This window comes from Carassius gibelio, chromosome B14 (genome assembly GCF_023724105.1).
Source record: "Carassius gibelio isolate Cgi1373 ecotype wild population from Czech Republic chromosome B14, carGib1.2-hapl.c, whole genome shotgun sequence".
NCBI classification, from domain to species: domain Eukaryota; kingdom Metazoa; phylum Chordata; class Actinopteri; order Cypriniformes; family Cyprinidae; genus Carassius; species Carassius gibelio.
In genome coordinates, this window is record NC_068409.1 from 13,251,238 (window position 1) to 13,271,071 (window position 19,834).

At 37.7% G+C, this 19,834-nt stretch overlaps 1 protein-coding gene across 2 annotated transcripts in view; it reads left to right on the forward strand.

Annotated features, from left to right (window-relative positions):
• Window positions 1–19,834, forward strand: part of LOC127971797 (serine/threonine-protein phosphatase 2A 55 kDa regulatory subunit B beta isoform) — a 50,770-nt gene that overhangs the window by 10,700 nt on the left and 20,236 nt on the right. The window contains exon 1 of one of the 2 annotated variants that reach the window (XM_052575024.1): window positions 8,895–9,376. The exons of the other annotated variant lie outside the window; for it this stretch is intronic. Within the exon in view, the coding sequence (XP_052430984.1) occupies window positions 9,307–9,376 (70 nt within the window). The 5' untranslated portion in view covers window positions 8,895–9,306. Of the gene's footprint in view, window positions 1–8,894; window positions 9,377–19,834 lie in introns of those variants that run through there. 2 annotated transcript variants of the gene reach the window in all.

The window sequence follows — 19,834 nt, forward strand, 5'->3', positions numbered from 1 at the left end:
AATCTTCATTCAAAGACTTTCAAGCATATACACAAGAGGAACTAAAGAACAGAAGTTCAGAATTAATGCATGCAGCTTTTTAAAGAACATCATAACTTCCTGATTTGTTCCCTTAAAGGAGTCACTTAAGTTCACAAAAAGACCATCTACTGAAAATAAGCTGCAAAAACGCCTCACCAACTTCCTGACAATACACAGCTGAATTCATTAACACATGTCCACCCATATTTGCACGTCAATGACGCCTGTTCGCTAATGCACAGTTTAAAACATGGTGGAGGAGAAGAAGCCCAATTATTCCAGGTTTAAGTTTATTGCTTTTGGTGAATCACTGATAAAATGAAGGAGGTTCTAGAACCAGCAACAGACAACAAAGGTGTACGGATGGATTTGCTGGTGGAAAGTCTGTTGAGCATTTTTTTGGGGAAAGGAAACATAAATGTTACTATAGATGGGAATCTACCATCTATACCAAAACTAAACTTTAATATGGAACCATCTGTGTTGGACTTGCACACTGTTCCTCCACATACCAACTGGCTTTTATCACAAAAATTAAAGGGATTCATTGTCATCTCTGACGTTTCTGAGTATCTCTTGTACAGACAGTAGCTCTGATGCCGTTTAGTGTGGAACAGTTGGAGCCTCAGGACTGCAAACAGTCCTACAGCAGAGTATTGATCTTAAAAGCTCACGCTCCAAGCACTCGTGGGTAGACTGGGGACACAGTCTTCTCATTTTGTACAATATGACATAAAATGACTGAATGCTAGTTCAGCATGCTATAGTGTGCATGTATATATGAAAGTTTGTGTCTCAAATAAAGAAAGATTTTTGGTTTGTTTGGGCTTGGGTTTTTCTGATGGCACAGTAAATGTGTTTTGTTGACATGTAGACTGCATGGTGATTTGACTTTAAGAGAATACCAGCAGTTCATGGAGATGGAGTAAATATAGCAGAACTCTTTTAACTATTTCTGGTTGCTCTTAAAATGAAGTGACTGTGGAGCGGACTGTAGTCTATTTTTGTGTTATAGCACTCTCTGCTGCTCAGTCTGGAGAATTACTTTATTTCCAGGACAATGCTCAACTAGAAAAGGTACTGTTTTTGGTTGTGTTTTTGTTTGTTGTTTTGCAGATGGTAATACAATGGGTTTTTTAATTGTTTCATGGCAATACTATTGTTTTCTCTATGTACAATATTAGAACTATAGTATTATTTGAAGAGCCTTGACTTACTATTTAAATACCATACCATGTAACGTGTACAGTATATATTAAATCAGTACCATGGTAATACAATCTACTGCCAAACCTGTACCCTGGTGTCTCCCCAGTACTGTTGTGTGGAGATCAAACCAGCAGATGGTGCTGTGACATTATATCATCATGAAAATATCATGAGATAAAAATCACCAAATTAGCAAATAAAATGTCATAAAATTTTGCTAAAGCATGGAAAAATTTGAAATATTACATTTTACATATTTTGCCTCTCCTTCATCTTTCTATGTAATTGGATTTATTTTTTATTTTCCTTGCCGTCTTTCGTGACATCACATAAACCATTTTAAAACAACCACACAACCATTTTATCTGAAAGGGAAAAAAAATCTGTCAGATTGCTTAGAAAATAAAAGTATAGGGTTATAATACACAAATTCTCGCAATCGGGCGAGTTACACACAGAAGTTTACTAACCACGGTTTTTTTGAAGTGTCTGTTAAGTGAAAATAAATCATAAATACAATGGGAATTTATTTAAATGCAAAATATGGTTTGAAATAGGCTTAAATCTCTCTCACACTCAGGTCTGTCTCTGTATAAATGACAGGATTGTGTCTCTGACTGCCACATGGCCATCACCATATGTTACCGCCCCATCCTATTAGCCAGACTCTCTGTAGCATGAAAAAGCCTGCTTTCCCTGGAGCACCTGTATCATCCTCATGCTTTACTCTCACTAGCAGTTCAATGTCTCTCACAACTGATAAATTACACACAGTCTGTGTGTGATCAAAACCATGCTGCATACGTTGAGTAGATTACTGGGTCACTGTACTGATGTGATAAAAGCTTGATTCAGTTGCTCAAATGTACTCTACAAAGGAATTATTATTATTATTATTATTATTATTATTATTATTGTTGTTGTTGTTATCACACACACACACATAAAATCAATTAAAATTCTATGTAATAAAAAAATAAAAAAACACATATTGCAAACCGAAATAGCTGGAGTATGTTTTACAAAATAAAAGTATGTGACAACCTACCCCAATTATTATATAAAATAGTTTTTATATATTTAATATGTAAAATACACACACACACACACACACACACACACACACACACACACACACACACACATATATATATATATATATATATATATATATATATATATATATCAATGTTGCATTAAATTACTGGATTTTTATTTTACAAAAAAAATATTATATATATATATATATATATATATATATATATATATATAGCATTTGAGCTTGTGACAATTTACCCCAACCTAGCCCCAACTAGGAGTAAAAACCACCACATTTTTTGTATGCCACCATTATACACACACACACACACGATTATTTGCGACCAACATTTTTCTCAGCATTTTATAAATATAGAGTTTTTGTCAAAGCACAAGCCCACTGAGTTCCATTGCTCATGTGATTCCCTTCAGTCTGTGTTCTCCGCTTATAATAGTTCTGTCATCACGCTCTCAGATGCTAACCCTAGATCTGTGCCAGAGCGCAGAGACAGTAAGGAAGCCTACAGTCCAAAGCGCTCCTGGGCACTGAAGCATGAAAGGGGGAAAGGGGGCGTGAATACGTGTGAGTGAGAGATTTGAAGACAGACAGAGAGAGAGAAGACAGAGTGATTGAAGAAGACAAGCAGAGAAAGAGTGGGAAAACAGAGCGGGTGGCCCGTGTCGGTCTCTCTGTGGACAGCTTGGCATCCCCGCGGGGGAAGACTGCTGCAGCCTGCTTGTGATCAGTCCTGGCAGATGCTTGGCCAAATGGGATTGTCCTGCAGATTAAAGGTCTGTGTTGGGGCAAAGAAGAGGGGAGGGGTCTGGAGGGGAGGGGAAGGGAGTGGGGGCTCTGGGCCGGGCAGGGCTGTGTAAAAACCAGCCCGTAACTCTAGTGGGGCTTGTTAGGGCTCTGGCAGAGCAGGCTTGTTGAGACAGACTCGAGAGATCTAAACGCGTTCTCTCCCAGTCTCTATTAAAATATTCATCATTGGAGTAGAGTTATTCCAGTCATGCCAGACAGAAAACCCTGGAGACTGACTGCCAACATGAAGAGCTATGCTTTTTATACCATAATTGGCTGACGAAAAATAGATCTTGTTGGTACAGAGCAGAGAAACGCTGGATGATGGTGCAACCATTGTAGATAATTACTACAGGCCACAATTAAATGATTACACATAATTACTATAATGGTGCAAATTTGGACATCATTCAGACATGTTCTGACCTGTAAGCATAGTTTAATCTCTTATCTCAGCTCAAGGCTATTCTTTGCTATTATTTTTTATTTCTCTTGTTTATTTTTTTCCAGCGGCACAGATCACTGTGGACCAATTACAAGTCTAGATGACAATATAAGAGACAGCAGCTTCCAGGTCTGCACAAGGATGCTTGTATCTCCCTGTAGCTTTAAAAAACAGATTCAGTTTCTGTGCATGGAAATAGTCTAGACTAATCCTTAATGTGATTAGCAAAATCATATTAAAATAATATTACTCTACATATACTGTAGTAAATCAGCTCTTCACCTAAAACAGGCAATTTCTGCGCTTATTCTTGTTTGGGCGATTAACCTTCATGTTAGGCATGCTTGAACTGCATTAGAGCAGCTAGGACTTAAATTATGACGTTTATGATTTTTAATGCTCCAATTAAACAGACAGCTGTTGTGCTGCATAGCAATGTTTTGTTTCATAAGCAGTTTCCTAGCAACCGGTATGATAGTACAGGATTGAACAGCTATGCTTTTCTTCCTTTCAATTGCAACAACTGGGAATGGCTGTGGAATGCTGTGTTTTCTGTATTCATTTACTGGGATAATGGGATTTACAGTAATGCATTCCCTTGGAAATGAGTGGAAATGTGTGCTTGGGTTACTGGGACACAAACACACAATATTTGCACGTGTCTTTTGAGATCAGCACACATAATTGATTGTATTTACTTTCTTCCTTCCTCTCTTTTACTTTGGTTCGGGTTCTTGTATATTCCAATTTGTATATATATATATATATATAAATTCCATTAAATATACATTTTAAGCAGCACATTGATGATAATAATAAGCTTTGTTTTTTTGAGTCCCTGATTCATTCACTTATCGCCACCTTATGGAAAGAGAAAAAAAATCACTGAAAAATCTTTCTCTTTTGTCTATTTAATAAAAAAATCTGCATATACGTAAATGTTGTTGTGTCTGTCTTGTAAATGCTCTACCCAGCATGCAACTCTTTGTGTCAGTGTATTACTCTCAATGCTGGAGCAAGCTACTCAATCTTTTAATTGGAATGACTTCACATGTAAACTGGCCCGACAAAGGCGTTTGCCTCTGGGCTGGGTTTAAAACGTTCAGACCGAACTATGCATCCATCTGGTTGTCTCTCCCAACCCCCTCTTTTTCTCTCGCTCTGTCTCTTTCACTCTCTTTTCATTCACTTCCCATGATGATCTTATTTTCTTTGTTTATAACATTTGTCACCTCTGCTTATGTTGATAAATGTTACAGCTGGTTTATACTTATTATGCTCATAAATACAGAGAGCAGATATTAAACGTAAAGGTCTTGTGGAGTCAGTTACTATTATATTGATCTCAGTCAGTATTGGTTAGTCCTATAAGCACCTTTAACAGATGGATCCATTAAAGGGATAGTTCACCCAAAAGGAAAAATTCTGTCATTAATTACTCACCCTCATGTCATTCCAAACCTGTAAGTCCTTCAATCATCTTCCGAACATAAATTAAGATATTTCTGATGAAATCCGAGAGCTTTCTGACCCTGCATAGACAGCAACACAACTGACACGTTTAAGGCCCAGAAAGATAGTAAGGACATTGTTAAAATAGTTCATGTGACATCAATGGCTCAACCTTAATTGTATGCGCAAAGAAAAAAAAACACCTTTATTCAACAATTTCTCCTCTTCCATTTCAGTCTTCGACGCACGATCGCAAAAGTATCAGAAAAAGTGTGTTTTCTTTGAGCACAAAATTAATTCTCATAGATTCATAAAATGAAGGTTGAACCACTGATCTCACATGAACTATTTTATCAATGTCCTTACTATCTTTCTGACACTACTTTTATCTGTGGAGCTGCTTTTAGCTGAATTAAACTTCATCATCAATCATAATGAACTCAACTACACAATTATTGAACTGAGCCAAGTCAACACTAAACTGACTTGAGCTTAATAATGACATTATGGCGTTTTTAGAGCTGCTTTATAGCTCTTTTACATCATTGATTCTGTTACTTTCCTGTTTAATATGGTGAAGTCACTTCAAAACTATCTGTATTGTATAAAATGGTATAAAATAAATGTGACTTGACTTCTTTTTCTTCTTTTTTTTAAACGAAAAAGACAGATTTAGTACTACTCGTTGATATTTATACACTAATCAAGAGCCCACAAATAATCTTGAATAATTTCTGCAGGCAGCACGATTGAGGATTAAGGATCAGTATCGATGTATTGATTATCCATTGTGAAATTACTATGACTGTTCTCTGTTACAAATTCAGTGATTGGTCTGTAGAGCTGCAGGCATTCAAGGACCAACATCCTCAGGCCAACACAATTACTGCACATCAGTACGAGCAATTGGCCATGAAGATATCACAGCATTGCAATTATTATTATCTTCATGTTTGTGTTGTAGCTGTGATCCACACCATTGCATCGGCTAAGCTGCAAGAGAAAGCCCCAGGCCTTGAGTGCTTTAAAGGGTTAGTTCACCCAAATATAAAAATTATGTCATTAATAACTCACCCTCATGTCGTTCCAAATCTGTGAGACCTTCGTTTATTACTTATTGATTTAGTCAAAGAGCTTTCTGTGCCAGAAAGGTAAGAAAAACATCTTCAAAGTAGTCCATGTGACATCAGAGGGTCAGTTACAATTTTTTGAAGCATTGAAAATACATTTTGGTCCAAAGATAGCAAAAACTACGACTTTACTGTGAGCGCGTTCACTGCAGTTTAGTGATATCTGCTTTGCGAACGAATCATTCGATGTAACCGGATCTTTTTGAACCAGTTCACCAAACTTGAACCAGATTCACCAAACTGAATCGTTTTAAACAGTTCGCGTCTCCAATACGCATTAATCCACAAATGACTTAAGCTGTTAACTTTTTTAATGTGTCTGACACTCCCTCTGAGTTAAAACAAACCAATATCCCGGAGTAATTCATGTACTCAAACAGTACACTGACTGAACTACTGTGAAGAGAAAACTGAAGATGAACACAGAGCCGAGCCAGACTGGGTTTGTCCATATTTTAAACCACAGTATCTCGATACTATAACAACACCGATATATACTACATTTATTTAGTATTTTGTCCTTTTTAGAGCTTGACAGACATGGTCAGCTTTATGAAGATGTGCCACATAAAAAACAGCATAAAGGTTTGCAACAAAGGGGGTGAGTAAGTAATAAAATATAATGACACAATCATTTTTAGCAGCACTGTTTCTTTAAGTCAGTGCTTTACAGAGGAATGTAAAGTCAGTACTGCAAGACTTTAATTAAAGCACCACCATTGATCTTAAAGCAGACCGTTGATGCTGTTGGCAGTGTGCAGCTCTCACTCTAATTATACTGTAAAACAGTCTGTCCCACTCGACTGTCTCCCTCTTTTTTTATTAATGTATCTCTGCATCTGTGCCTTTCCTTTCTCTCCATATCTCTCACCCCTTAGCTCCCTCTGACTGACAGATAGCGGCTCTCCCTGTTGATCTTTAAAAGATGCCAACTGGAATTTGTCATCGTCCTGGTCCTCCCTCTTCCCTGACAGAAAATCATTGATTTTCGTCGCCCTGTTGGAATAATGATAAGGATTGTTGTCAGGGGAGAGGAACAGCATGCAGGGTTTGGGCTTAGATGCTTCAGATATGTTCAGTGAGGTGGAAAGGTTTGAAAATCACATGAAGACAGGTGCAATGCAATATGCCTGATTACAACTGGTCGAGACATGCTGCACACATGCATTCTAAAGGAAACTAATGGGTCATTAAAGTGGAAAATGGCATATGATGATGGACTATATTTATGAAATTGTCTGAAAGGACAGACTGATTTTATCTGCAAATTGGCTCTAGGAATTAAATGCCTGATGCATTTTGGATCCTTGGCACATTTGTTATGCCTATGTTTTGGTTTTGAATTTCAAAGCAGATTTGTTTTAGACTGGCATCAGGTAGATTACAGTGGAAAATATGCTTAAAGACAGAATGAGAGTAGCAGGGGAAAGTCCCTGCAGAGTTTCATATTAAAATCAGCATGTAAATCAAATCTATCCAAAATGAACGAGCCAGCGGCTAGACTCAAATCGAATTAATCATCGTCTGGTCTGCACACTTAAGGAATATGAGACCCTAAAGGGATCTTACTAGAATCCAGTGTGACAGATTTGCAAATCCTCTGCACACGTATCACTTATCCAAATCAAGAGGCTTGTTCACATTTCAAAATGAACTAGATTTGTATTTCCTCAAGGAAATATCAATGTCTGAAGAATAGTGTTAAAAGTAACTGTTGAAAGCAAGAGAGAGCGAGAATAATAGTAAAATGCATGTATATGCTGTCAATATATAAGGATTTCTATTTTTTTTTTACGTCAAATTATTAACTTTAAATGCAGTGCACAGGCCTGTTGTAGATCCTGTAACTGCTCACCTTCACTTTTACATGCTGTTCTGTTTTTAAATATCTTTTCCCCATCAAGGGCTCATTTTAATGTTTCCTGCTGTGTGGCAAATAATTTATTAAACTACAAATATTCCATGTATTTTCTCGATTAAATGAGTCATTAAACTTGTGCATGCATAATAATGCCAGTAAAAGAATCAGCAAAATGCTGTTTAAAACAGTTTTAGATGGAGTATAGCTAGCCACATCACAGATTTTCAAGAATCCAAGACTCGATACATCGTTTAAGGAAATTTCTGTTGTTTAAGAAAATTTTGTAGTCGTTTTAAGAGAGACAGAAACGGTCTCGGTTCAGCGCGCGCAACGCAGGAATAACGTTTTCGCAGATAGCAGCCTAGTGTCATTAGCTAACAGTTATTTGTCCTATAGACGTTTTAAACAAAACTATACTTAAATTATATATTCAAGTTGTTAAAACGCTTTTCTGAAATATTTTACACGTAAATCTATAAGAAAATGATAAATCTTGACATTACGTTTGTCATGTACTGCCCATGCGCAATGTATTTATATGCGCATGCGCAGTCTGATTTCGAGCGTCAGTCAAGACATCTTGCAGTTAATGAAATGTTGTTTGTAAAAACTGTTAAAACTTACATATTTTGTGCAAAATAATCTTAATAATAATCTTCAATCAAGGTTTGAGCTGAATTAACTGAATAAAACACACAAGGGAAACGTAATTCATTTCCGGTTCAGTAGCTATTAAAAAAAGAAAGAAAAAAAATCTTCTACCCGCGATTGACATGACACTTGAGTAAAATTGCCGTTATCCTGATAGTTAATTTGTTCGCTGTCATTCGTATTGGCACGTGCAGACATTTCAGCACTGGACAGCGCCTGTGTGAATGGGCAGAACTTCCTAAGTACATAACAGATTGTGTGTCCTCAGTAGAGAGAGAGAGAGAGAGAGAGAGAGACGTGGACGGATCGAGCGCTTGACGCATAACACCGCCTCCTCGGCTCAGAAGGTGGAAATCCTGCCCTAGTTTAACACATTCAGTGCACTTCGTTTACCAGGGTACCAGAGTACCTTACACTGCGCACTCGTTCTACATTCAGCCTTCCAAGACAGGAGATCTTCTAAACGAATTCTCTGGTGCACCTGTTTAAGAAGTGCTTCTCAAGTATGAATTGCTGAGGGATTTGTCTTGCCAGTCGAGCTCCAGCTGTATCACCCCGGGCATCCTATCATCCGTCACGTTCACGAGAGAGGCGACAGACACCGCGATGGATCCGCAAACCGCCTGCTGATGTTCAGGGTCCACGATGGATTCCTGCGTGTCTACTTCAACAATCCCATATAACGGAATCATAAATGGAGGAGGAGAGTGACAGCCGCAAAATTAACAACAGCTTCCTTCGGGACCACAACTATGCAACCGAAGGTATTTGGAAAATCGAATTGAATTCTATTCTCACTTATATTAATGACGGGCTGCTCCTCAGGACCCCTCCTGTTTGCGAATGTGCATTGGGCGTTAGTGCTTGTTGGTGCATTGAGGATTCTCAGACTTGGTGATCTTAAGTCTCACATTCATGCAGTGTGCATTGGGTCATTGGCATCATATGAGGTGCATTGTGCTTAGATCACATGATAAAAAATAACCTTGATAAAAGATGTGTGTCATGTTTTTATAGGCTTAGAAGTATTTATAGATCTTGCATTAGCCTAAGCTCAGGTTTTAGGTGTTACTATGGGGCCGTGGCCATTGAGGTATCACGTGTACAATGAGTCAGGATATCACTGGAATAACAGAACTGCAGACATTTTTTTGTGTGTGTGAGTGATTATGAAAAGGAAATTCAAAACACTAAAGTTCAACAATGTCAGCATTAAAATAATAATAAAAAAACTCTTAATATAAGACAAATAATCCTAAATCATAATTAATATGCCTAAAAAAAATCCATATACTAGAAAATATGATGATAATTCATGTTAACACTGTTTTTCCATTACTTTAACTCTTCAAAATAATTAATAACCAATATAATAAACTAAAAATGTTTTCAGTTAAACAAAATTCAACCCAGTTTTTAAAATCAATTTTAATATAATTTAGTGAAATTACTTGTATGTCCAATTTGATTATACTTTGATTTCAACACTTTAAATCGAATTTGATTATATTTCAAGACAGTCACTGTGCCGAAGGTTTAAAGTGGAAGTAGGTGATTTGTTTTTAACAATGTTTAACCAAGTTTACATTTGATGTTGCTTTTAAGCAAGTAAATATAATACTGTATTCATAATTCTAACTGTGGTGCTGTTTAGCATCTGTCATTTCCCAGTATTTGAAAGAGGTCATCATCAGTTCTTGTTAGGTTCCCAACTACTAATAACACTAAGTAACAGTAACACTGTAAAATCAATGAAATCAGCAAAAGAGGAAGTTCAGCTAACCGACACTTAAAGGTGGTATCTTTCACAGCGCACTGGAAGTTATGCATACTCAGAAATTCAATAAAGGAGTTTGTACATGCAATGACTTTTCCAACCACATATTTAAAATGCAGGTGCAGTTACCCATGATAAAGCATGGCACATTTTATGCAAATACACTCCAGCGCAGGTTTCAGGTGAACAATCTCCTGTCATGTTTAGAGTGTAGATCAGTGGAAAAGCAATCTTTCTGGCCGGTGATTAATGGCTGAGGTTTTGCAAGACAGATATAATGAGCACTGAGCAGAATCAATCTGTAGCCGTTGGACTCAAATGCCTCCTTGGTTTATGACCTGTCTTATGCCCACCCCACATTCTCTCTAAATCAAACAGTAGCAATGAAGCTCTTGCTCTCTCTCTCTCTCTCACACACACACACACACACACACACACCATAAGCTGCAAAGCATCTTTCACTGGCATATCTGGCCCTCAATGTCTCTCGGCTAAGCATAATGATGATGCACATAATGGGCCCTATTTTAATGATCTAAATGCAAAGTATAAAGCGCATGGCCCAGGTGCACTCAGGTCATGTCCAAATCCACTTTTGCTATTTTAACGACAGAAAAACGGTTGGCGCGCCCAGGCGCATGGTCTAAACGGGTTGTCCCTATTCTCTTAATGAGTAATGGGCGTTTTTTGGGTGTAACATGCAATAAACCAATCAGAGTCTCATCTTCCATTCCCTTTAAGAGCCAGTTGCGCTTGTGCCATGACAGATTTGCTATTTACATGGCAGAATTTGGCAAGCGCAAAGACAGAATGACTATCCATTAAGACATGTAGGCATATATATATATATATATATATATATATATATATATATATATATATATAATTAGCCTACAAAAAATTCTTATGCATTGCAATCCTTTAATTTTTTATATTTGGCATGTTTGTGTGCTGCTGTGTGTCCGTGTTTAATAAGCAGCGTGTACACGCGTTGTGGACCCACCTATACTAACACGCTCTTTAAATAACAAAAGAAAAACATTGGGCCAGACTTTAGACCAGGTTTTAGTTGGTCTATGGCGCAGTCTATTTTCAGCTCCTTAAAATAGCAATGTGCCAGCAATGTGCCTGAACACACCTCTTTTTTAGACTAGCATGCCCATGGGCACACAAATGAGCGCAAATGCATTTGCTAATTAAACGGCATGGCGCTGGATGGGAAAATGCGAACTAGCAAACACACTTGCACTGCACCTTCTGTCGCCTTGTGCCGGGTGTATTATAGGGCCCATAGTGTGGCTAAATGCATTCTGCTTGCATTCAAATCGGTACCTTTAATCATAAGCAGTTTATGTTAATCATAAGCAATTTGCCATTTGTCTCACACAATATGCATGTATTAGGTTTTAAAATGCTCTCTCAAAGCACGCATTGCAGAAATTACCAGGCAATGAAGATCTGTTCTCTTTGCAGTATAGTGACATGTGGCTTCAGTGCTGTTCTCAGATGTGTTGCTGCTTGTTTGAGGAAAGAGTTATTTGATTAACTTAATATCTGTTCCAACTATGCAAACTCACAGTTGTTGCTTTAGACCTGCATGACTATGAGTACAAGCCAGGATATAGTCAAATATTCAAGAGTGGGAGGGGCTAAAGGTCCTTGCCATTGACAAACTCATATAGATCAAGCATTATTCAGAGTAAATGAAAGGATGCTTCCACTATTATGAATGCATTCTATTGCACATTAATATTTCTTAATATTTAGACTATATATTTTGGACTCTCCATTGTTGCATACTTTTAGAAAATTGTTCTTGTGCTTTTCTATAAAGAACATAAATGAGGGGTTGTGGTCAATTTCAGTTACAAAAATGCATGAGCAAACATCTCCAGTATTTTCAGAAAAACTTTGGATATGCTTATGACATGAATACATTTACAGAAATGTAAGTGTAAATTAAGTGCATGTAATGGCTGTTGTGATTTTTACACTTCTGGGTTCAAGTATTTCTTCTTTTTTTACTACACAGCCCTTGATATCATCTTTATTTCTGTCTTTCTTGAAAACAGCATTCATTCAAAACATATTTGCCACACAGATATGGTTTTAAAATGCCAAAATGATTCACAAATGTAAGTGTTACAGTCTAGGTTGCTCTAGTCTAGACTCAATGAATGTGTGTCATTCACCCCGCCCCCACACCACATACCCATACTGCCTTGCTCACGTGATGCAGTAGATGATGGTGGTATTTCCCCACTCAGACATCCTCAGAGGCATAATTGAGGTCCAGGGTTACTTTCGCTCTTTGCTTCTCTCCCGCAGGTTGTGGAGGCTGATAGACAGAGTTTAATAACACAGCACTATAACCGTTGTGTGGTTCAGTCTATAGACACACATAGAAAATAAGCATCTGAGTTTATAGTGGTTGGAATTCTCCATTGGGAGCGCTTACACCAGAGACTAATGTGTGTTGATTCAAATTCAAGGCATGGTTTGATTTTGATTATCGAGTGCACTCTTTTCTGAAACAACCAATGCTGTCTGCCCTATGACTCGACAATGTGACCTACCAAAGGACCTCTTCTTTTTTTCCAATTTGTCTAATTTACTAAAGTGCCATGGCCGTAGTAATTGGATTTCGCAGGGGTAACTTTGTAGTCCCAGTAGTGGTTTGTTGGGTCCCAAACCTAATAAAACCCTGACAGAGAGGTAATAGAGGGGTGTTTCAGAAACACCCAATATTGGCATCCCTTTTCTTAAGCTTAAAGAGAAATATCAAATTATGCCATGAGGGTTCATAAAGACCTTTTAGGTATGGAGTTAATATTTCAGGAATGCAATAAAATGCTGTTGATTCATGCATAGCTGACCTGGATATTAGTTTTTTAATAGCTTCTTGTATATTACATCTTTTCAAATTATATCCAAGGGAGTCGTATTGGCTCACACTTGGGGAACATTCACACCATTCTCCCGCATTGAATTTGCACAGGGAATCCCAGCATTTCATGCCTTTCCTGTGCTGAAACACAAGTTATGCAGTGGTAGACATCTTCTCTTGTGGGCTGAAACTCAGTGAAAAATTTGAAATTTAGTTTCATTAGCATAACACATGCTTTCGGGTTGACAGCACTAATAGCTGGAGGATGGATGCGACCATGCTGAGACAGAGAAAGAGATTCTGTTTTTGTCTTCATTTGTGTTGCATGGGTGTAATTGACCAGAACGCTCCCCCTACATGCTTACACATCAGTCCATTCCCCCACCCACGCTACACAACACACTAATGAATGAGAAGACGCCCTGAAACCCTGACAAGATCATCAATCGCTGCAAGCTAGGAAAAAAAACGGAGCTCTAAAACTCATAGGGAGAGAGAAAGATAAAATATTGCCTGGCAGAGAAAAAGCTTTGCAGTACTCCAATCTGCACTGCAGGGATCGAAGCCAGCAGAACTTAGCCTGGATAGACAGTAATGGCCTCACGGTATTGCGCAGGCAGCTGGCCCGGGCTCAGTTACATTCCTGCTTATGTAGGCACTAGTGCACTAAAAGAAGGACATTGACGCATCAAGATTTAAGGTTACCTCATTCTAGGCCATATCTTAGTCTAATATAGTCTAACCTCACCACAGTCTTACCTCATTCTTACCTCACCCCATTTTAATAGAAGATTACATCAAATAACGTGCATTGTTCACAGAAGACACTTTGAAGTCACACACTAATTGTTTTTAAAAATATTGTTGTGGATTTATTGGAGAAGCAACGCTTTGAAAGGATGTAGTAACTTGTGATGCTTGACCACCTAAAATTCTGTTATTAATAACTCACCCTCATGTTGTAAAATTACGGATGAACCCCTGATATCACATGGATTAGTTTACCAATGTCCTTGCTATGTTTCTGGACCTGGGAACATTTCAGTTGTGTTGCTGTCCAGGCAGGGTCTGACAACTTATCAGAAATATCTTAATTTGTGTTCCAAAGACCTGTCTTACAGTAATAATTGACAGAATTTTCATTTTCGGGTGAACTATCCCTTTAAAGGTGTACTTAGATAAACCTAAGAAAGGTTCTTCATTGGTTGAATGAAGAACATCCATGGAACCTTTCCATTGAACAAAAGGCATTTATAGTGGAAAAAGGTTGTTCAGATTATTAAACTTTTATATATATATATATATATATATATATATATATATATATATATATATATATATATATATATATATATATATATATATATATATATATATATTGTGGCGAGTGGGGCGGGGCCGAGAGGCGTGGGAACGAGGAGTGAGGCCAGGTGTAGTGATTGGAGATGAGCTACACCTGCGCCACACCGCTGGTCTTGAGTCCCACGTAGGAGATGGAAGGATATAAAACTGGAGTGACGACCGTGAAGGACGAGAGAGGACCAGGCCTGGGACATTATTTTATGTTTTGGCTTTTATTTGTGCGCGTCAGTCGCCATTTTGACGTGCCGTTTTGTATTTATTTTTGATTATTAAAATATTTTGATTGTGCGCCGGTTCCCGCCTCCTTCTTCCCGATGTATATGGAGTTTTAAATATCGTTACAGTGGGACTCAAGACCGGCGGTGGGGCGCAGGTGTAGCTCATCTCCAATCACTACACCTGGCCTCACTCCTCGTTCCCACGCCTCTCGGCCCCGCCCCACTCGCCACATATATATATATATATATATATATATATATATATATATATATATATATATATATATATACTAAGAAAAATGATCACTGAAAGGTTCTTTAGTGAACCTAAAAAGGCGCTTCCTCTATGGCATCACTGTGAAAACACATTTGGATTTTTTATTTTCAAGCATGTATATTGGTGTGATTTTTCACGAACAACACTGTTTTATTTTAGAAAGGGAGTCATTATAATTTGACATTTTAATAATATTAGTCAATTAAATCTAGCATAACACATCAGGCATGGCACTAGCAACACCAATGTCATGGGTTCAATTCCCAGGTAATGCACAAACCAATGAAATTACTTTGGATAAAATTGTCCATCACATTCATAAATGTAAATGTATAATAATACTAAAGGAGGACAGTTTCTGCTGAAGGATATTTTTTAACCTTAGGAGGTAAATAAACAATATTGGGAAACACTGTGCTTTTAAGAAAAGGTGAATTTAGAGGCACTGTTCATGTATTTGGTTTTACCATGCTCACAGTTTAAGTTAGAAGCACACTGTCAGCACACCAAAACCATTTCTGAAAACAGATTCTTCAATCTGTAATCTCTTCTGCTTTGAAGTACGCCAGCTGAAAATATACAAGCTGAAAACCTTAAAAAAAAAAACACTAAATCCCCTATGCAATCTACAAAATCCACACTATCATGTACCGTAATTCCGCACATAAAAGCCAGGGCCTTTATTTACATGAACTGCAGAAGGTAACGGGCTTTTATTTGAAGCAGGCTTTTATTAGAGGCAGGCCTTTATTTCTAATTCCATCTGTTTGATAAGTAATTGTTTTAAATAACATGTTTTAAATTAAAAGCGATAGTGTTCCAGTGGAGAGAGATCATAACATTAGCACAGAATCAGTTCAGAATCAATCACCAAAAGAATCAGTTCGGTTCAGACGCGCTCTGTGTCAGTCTGTGTCACGCTGAATCACGCATGCACAGTATCATCAGCTCGGACGCGTCCGACAGAAACGGTTGTCGGTTCAGTGTACTGGTGATCTGAAAACCGATGCAACCGGTTCTTGACTCGAGAATGAGAAATCCTCCAGTAGTGGGCATGTATGTTCGTTAACTGACTCTGCTGCACAAATTTTCCCCCGGCCTTCATTTGTCCGTCTTGACCACGCCCCCGGTCACTATAAGAGGCCCGTCGTTTATTTGACTACAGGTTTTTATTTGAGGAATTACATTTACATTACATTTATTCATTTAGCAGACGCTTTTATCCAAAGCGACTTACAGATGAAGACAGTGGAAGCAATCAAAAACAACAAAAAGAGCAATAATATATAAGTGCTATAACAAGTCTCAGTTAGGTTAACACAGTACACGTAGCATGGGATTTTAAATAATATAATAAATAAAAAGAAAACAGATAGAATAAAAAAAAGAATAGAGCAAGCTATTTAGAGATCTTTACACATACACACATATATATAATTGCATAATAAATGAAAAGAAAAATTGAATACAAAAAGATTATAAAGGTAGTTAGATTTTTTAAGAATATAATAAGAATATTGAGTGATAAAGTTAGAGGGTCAAATAAAGATGGAAGAGATGTGTTTTAAGCCGTTCTTGAAGATGGCTAAGGACTAGGTAAATGGGTGCAGAGCCAGTGGTAGTTTTGTAGGCAAACATCAATGCCTTGAATTTTATGCGAGCAGCTATTGGAAGCCAGTGCAAATTGATAAACAGAGGTGTGACGTGTATTCTTTTTGGCTCATTAAAAATTAATCTTGCTGCCACGTTCTGAATTAATTGTAAAGGTTTGATAGAATTGGCTGGAAGACCTGCCAAGAGAGCATTGCAAATGCAAGAGCTTGAACAAGGAGTTGTGCAGCATGTTCCGAAAGAAAGGGCTTGATCTTCTTGATGTTGAATAAAGCAAATCTGCAGGATCTGACAGTTTTATCAATGTGGTCTGAGAAAGTCAGCTGATCATCAATCATAACTCCAAGGCTTCTAGCTGTTTTTGAAGGAGTTATGGTTGATGTGCCTAACTTGATGGTGAAATTGTGATGGAACGATGGGTTTTCTGGAATCACAAGCAGTTCTGTCTTGGCAAGGTTGAGTTGAAGGTGATGGTCCATCATCCAGGAAGAAATGTCTGTTAGACAAGCTGAGATGCGAATAGCTACGGTTGGATCATCAGGATGGAATGAGAGGTAGAGTTGAGTGTCATCAGCATAGCAGTGGTATGAAAAGCCATGTTTCTGAATGACAGAACCTAATGATGCCATGTAGACAGAGAAGAGAAGAGGTCCAAGAACTGAGCCCTGAGGCACCCCAGTAGTTAGATGTTGAGACTTGGACACCTCACCTCTCCAAAATACTTTGAAGGACCTATCTGATAGGTAAGACTCAAACCATTGAAGTGTGGTTCCTGAGATGCCATTTGCCAGTAGGGTTGATAGGAGGATCTGGTGATTAACTGTGTCAAAAGCAGCGGACAGATCAAGCAGCATAAGTACTGAAGATTTGGATTCTGCTCTTGCCAGACTTAGAGCTTCAACAACTGAGAGCAAGGCCGTCTCAGTTGAATGTCAACTTCTGAAGCCAGATTGGTTGCTGTCAAGGAGATTGTTGTGTGTGAGAAATGTAGAGACTTGTTTGAACACAGCTCTTTCAAGTCTTTTTGCAATGAAAGGAAGAAGAGAAACTGGTCTGTAGTTCTCTAAAAGAGATGGGTTGCGGTTGGGTTTCTTAAGTAGTGGAGTTATACGTGTCTGTATAAATGATTAGGGGAAAACACCAGTGTGGAGGGAAGTGTTGATGATGTGAGTGAGTGCAGCTATAGCTGCAGGAGAAATGTAATTTATTAATAAGATTCGAGAGGAGTGCGTCAGATACTTAGCCTAATCAACACAGGTGGACCATAATCAAGTAATCAATTATGGTATTTAATGAAATTGTTGTGTTGAAATTGGTGGTGTGAATAGTATATATTTGCCATGCCTCAGCAAGGGAATGAAATGGTCACAAAATCCTATAATCTTTACAACTTTTTCCTTGAGGGCATCTAATCCCATTTCCTTTCTGTGTTATCAAATCTTTACTACTAACATTGTACCACGTGTTATTTTTTTCCACAAATGGTTCTTAGACCTCTCACCCGCTGCCTTGTAATGTCCTTGTTTAAAATAGCTGTGCAGTTCATCAGTAGGGAGGGCGCAGCATAGAGCGGCCCAGCAGGGGTGACCCTGGCACTCTAACCCCTACAACACAATTTACACCCCCATGCTCTCACATCAGGGATAATGACATGCACCACCCCACACGGGCCTGCTGCTATTATTCAAGAGCCAGAGAGAGTGACAGACAGACAGACAGACAGCATCAGTAGTGGTTGCCAACACAAACGGCCCCGGGCTACACTTTAAGACTTTAATCATAAAGAGAAATATTTCTCCAGCCCAAAGAGACCCATTTATAATTCAGAGGGAAACAGTGAGGCACTAATGTTGTTCCCCAGTGTCAGGCTGAGTGCAAGAGGAGGACAAACAGCGAGGGGCCGGTCGCATTAAACATTCAACTGCTGTCAAACTCAGATTGAGCTTTTTATTGAGAGAGGTAGTAAATGAAACATGAGGAGAAACTTAAACTCATCAACTAAAGAATGACTTAGGCTACATTTGAAGAAAAGTATCAATCAGGTTCTTAACAGTATGATCAACATTCCCATTCAAGTAAACACAATGGCTCTGTTTAAAACCAAGTTGGCTAAATTGCTCTCGAACTGCCAATATAGGCAGCTGCCTTCTAACTGTAATTGAACTTCTTAAATGACTGATTTGGTACACCCCATAGGCAGCAATTATAACACATATAAACATTAGACTTGACTCAGGTTGTATTACATTAGCATGTTGCTAAGCTAACATCACAATACTTGAATGTGCCTAAAATATACAGCACACACACATAATGGATAAACTAATCATCTTTTCCTAGAATTTTTTCATAAGGATATGAGCATAAATATAGTAAACATTTCTCCTGCTATCTCCACCACTTTGACTAACTATGCAAAGTTAATTGCAATACATTGCAAGTAATATAATGCAATTAACAGCTTTTATTTATTTATTATAAATAAATAAATGCAGCATGGCCAAAATGAGATATCCTAAAAAGTAAAATATGATTGCCTCTACCTTTTAGAATTGGCTTTCATCTAGATACACTACCGCTTACAATCTCTGAAACAAATTAATAATTTTAGTACGCAAGGACAGATTACATTGATCAGAAATATCATATAAGTGTTACAAAAAGATTTCCATTCCAAGCAAATGCAGATAGTTTGAACTTTCTATTCATCAAAAAACCTGAAAAAGTATGGTTTCCACAAAAATACTAAGCAGTAAATACTAAATATAACCGTTTCTCTACATTAATAGTAATAAAAAATGTTTTTTGAGCGGCGAATCAGAATATTAGAATGATTTTTATGGGACCATGTAACACTGAAGACTGGTGTAATGATGCTGAAAAATCAGCTTTGCCATCACAGGAATAAATTACATTTTAAAATATATTAACAGAAAATTTTAATTTGTAAAATATTTCATAATATGATTTTATTGCGTTTTTAATCAAATAAATGCAGCCTTGGTGAGACTTCTAGCTTTATATTTTATTCCACAAATGTAGTTCTTTTTAGTATCCAGGCAATTGGATGCACTAAATGTAAATGAGGTA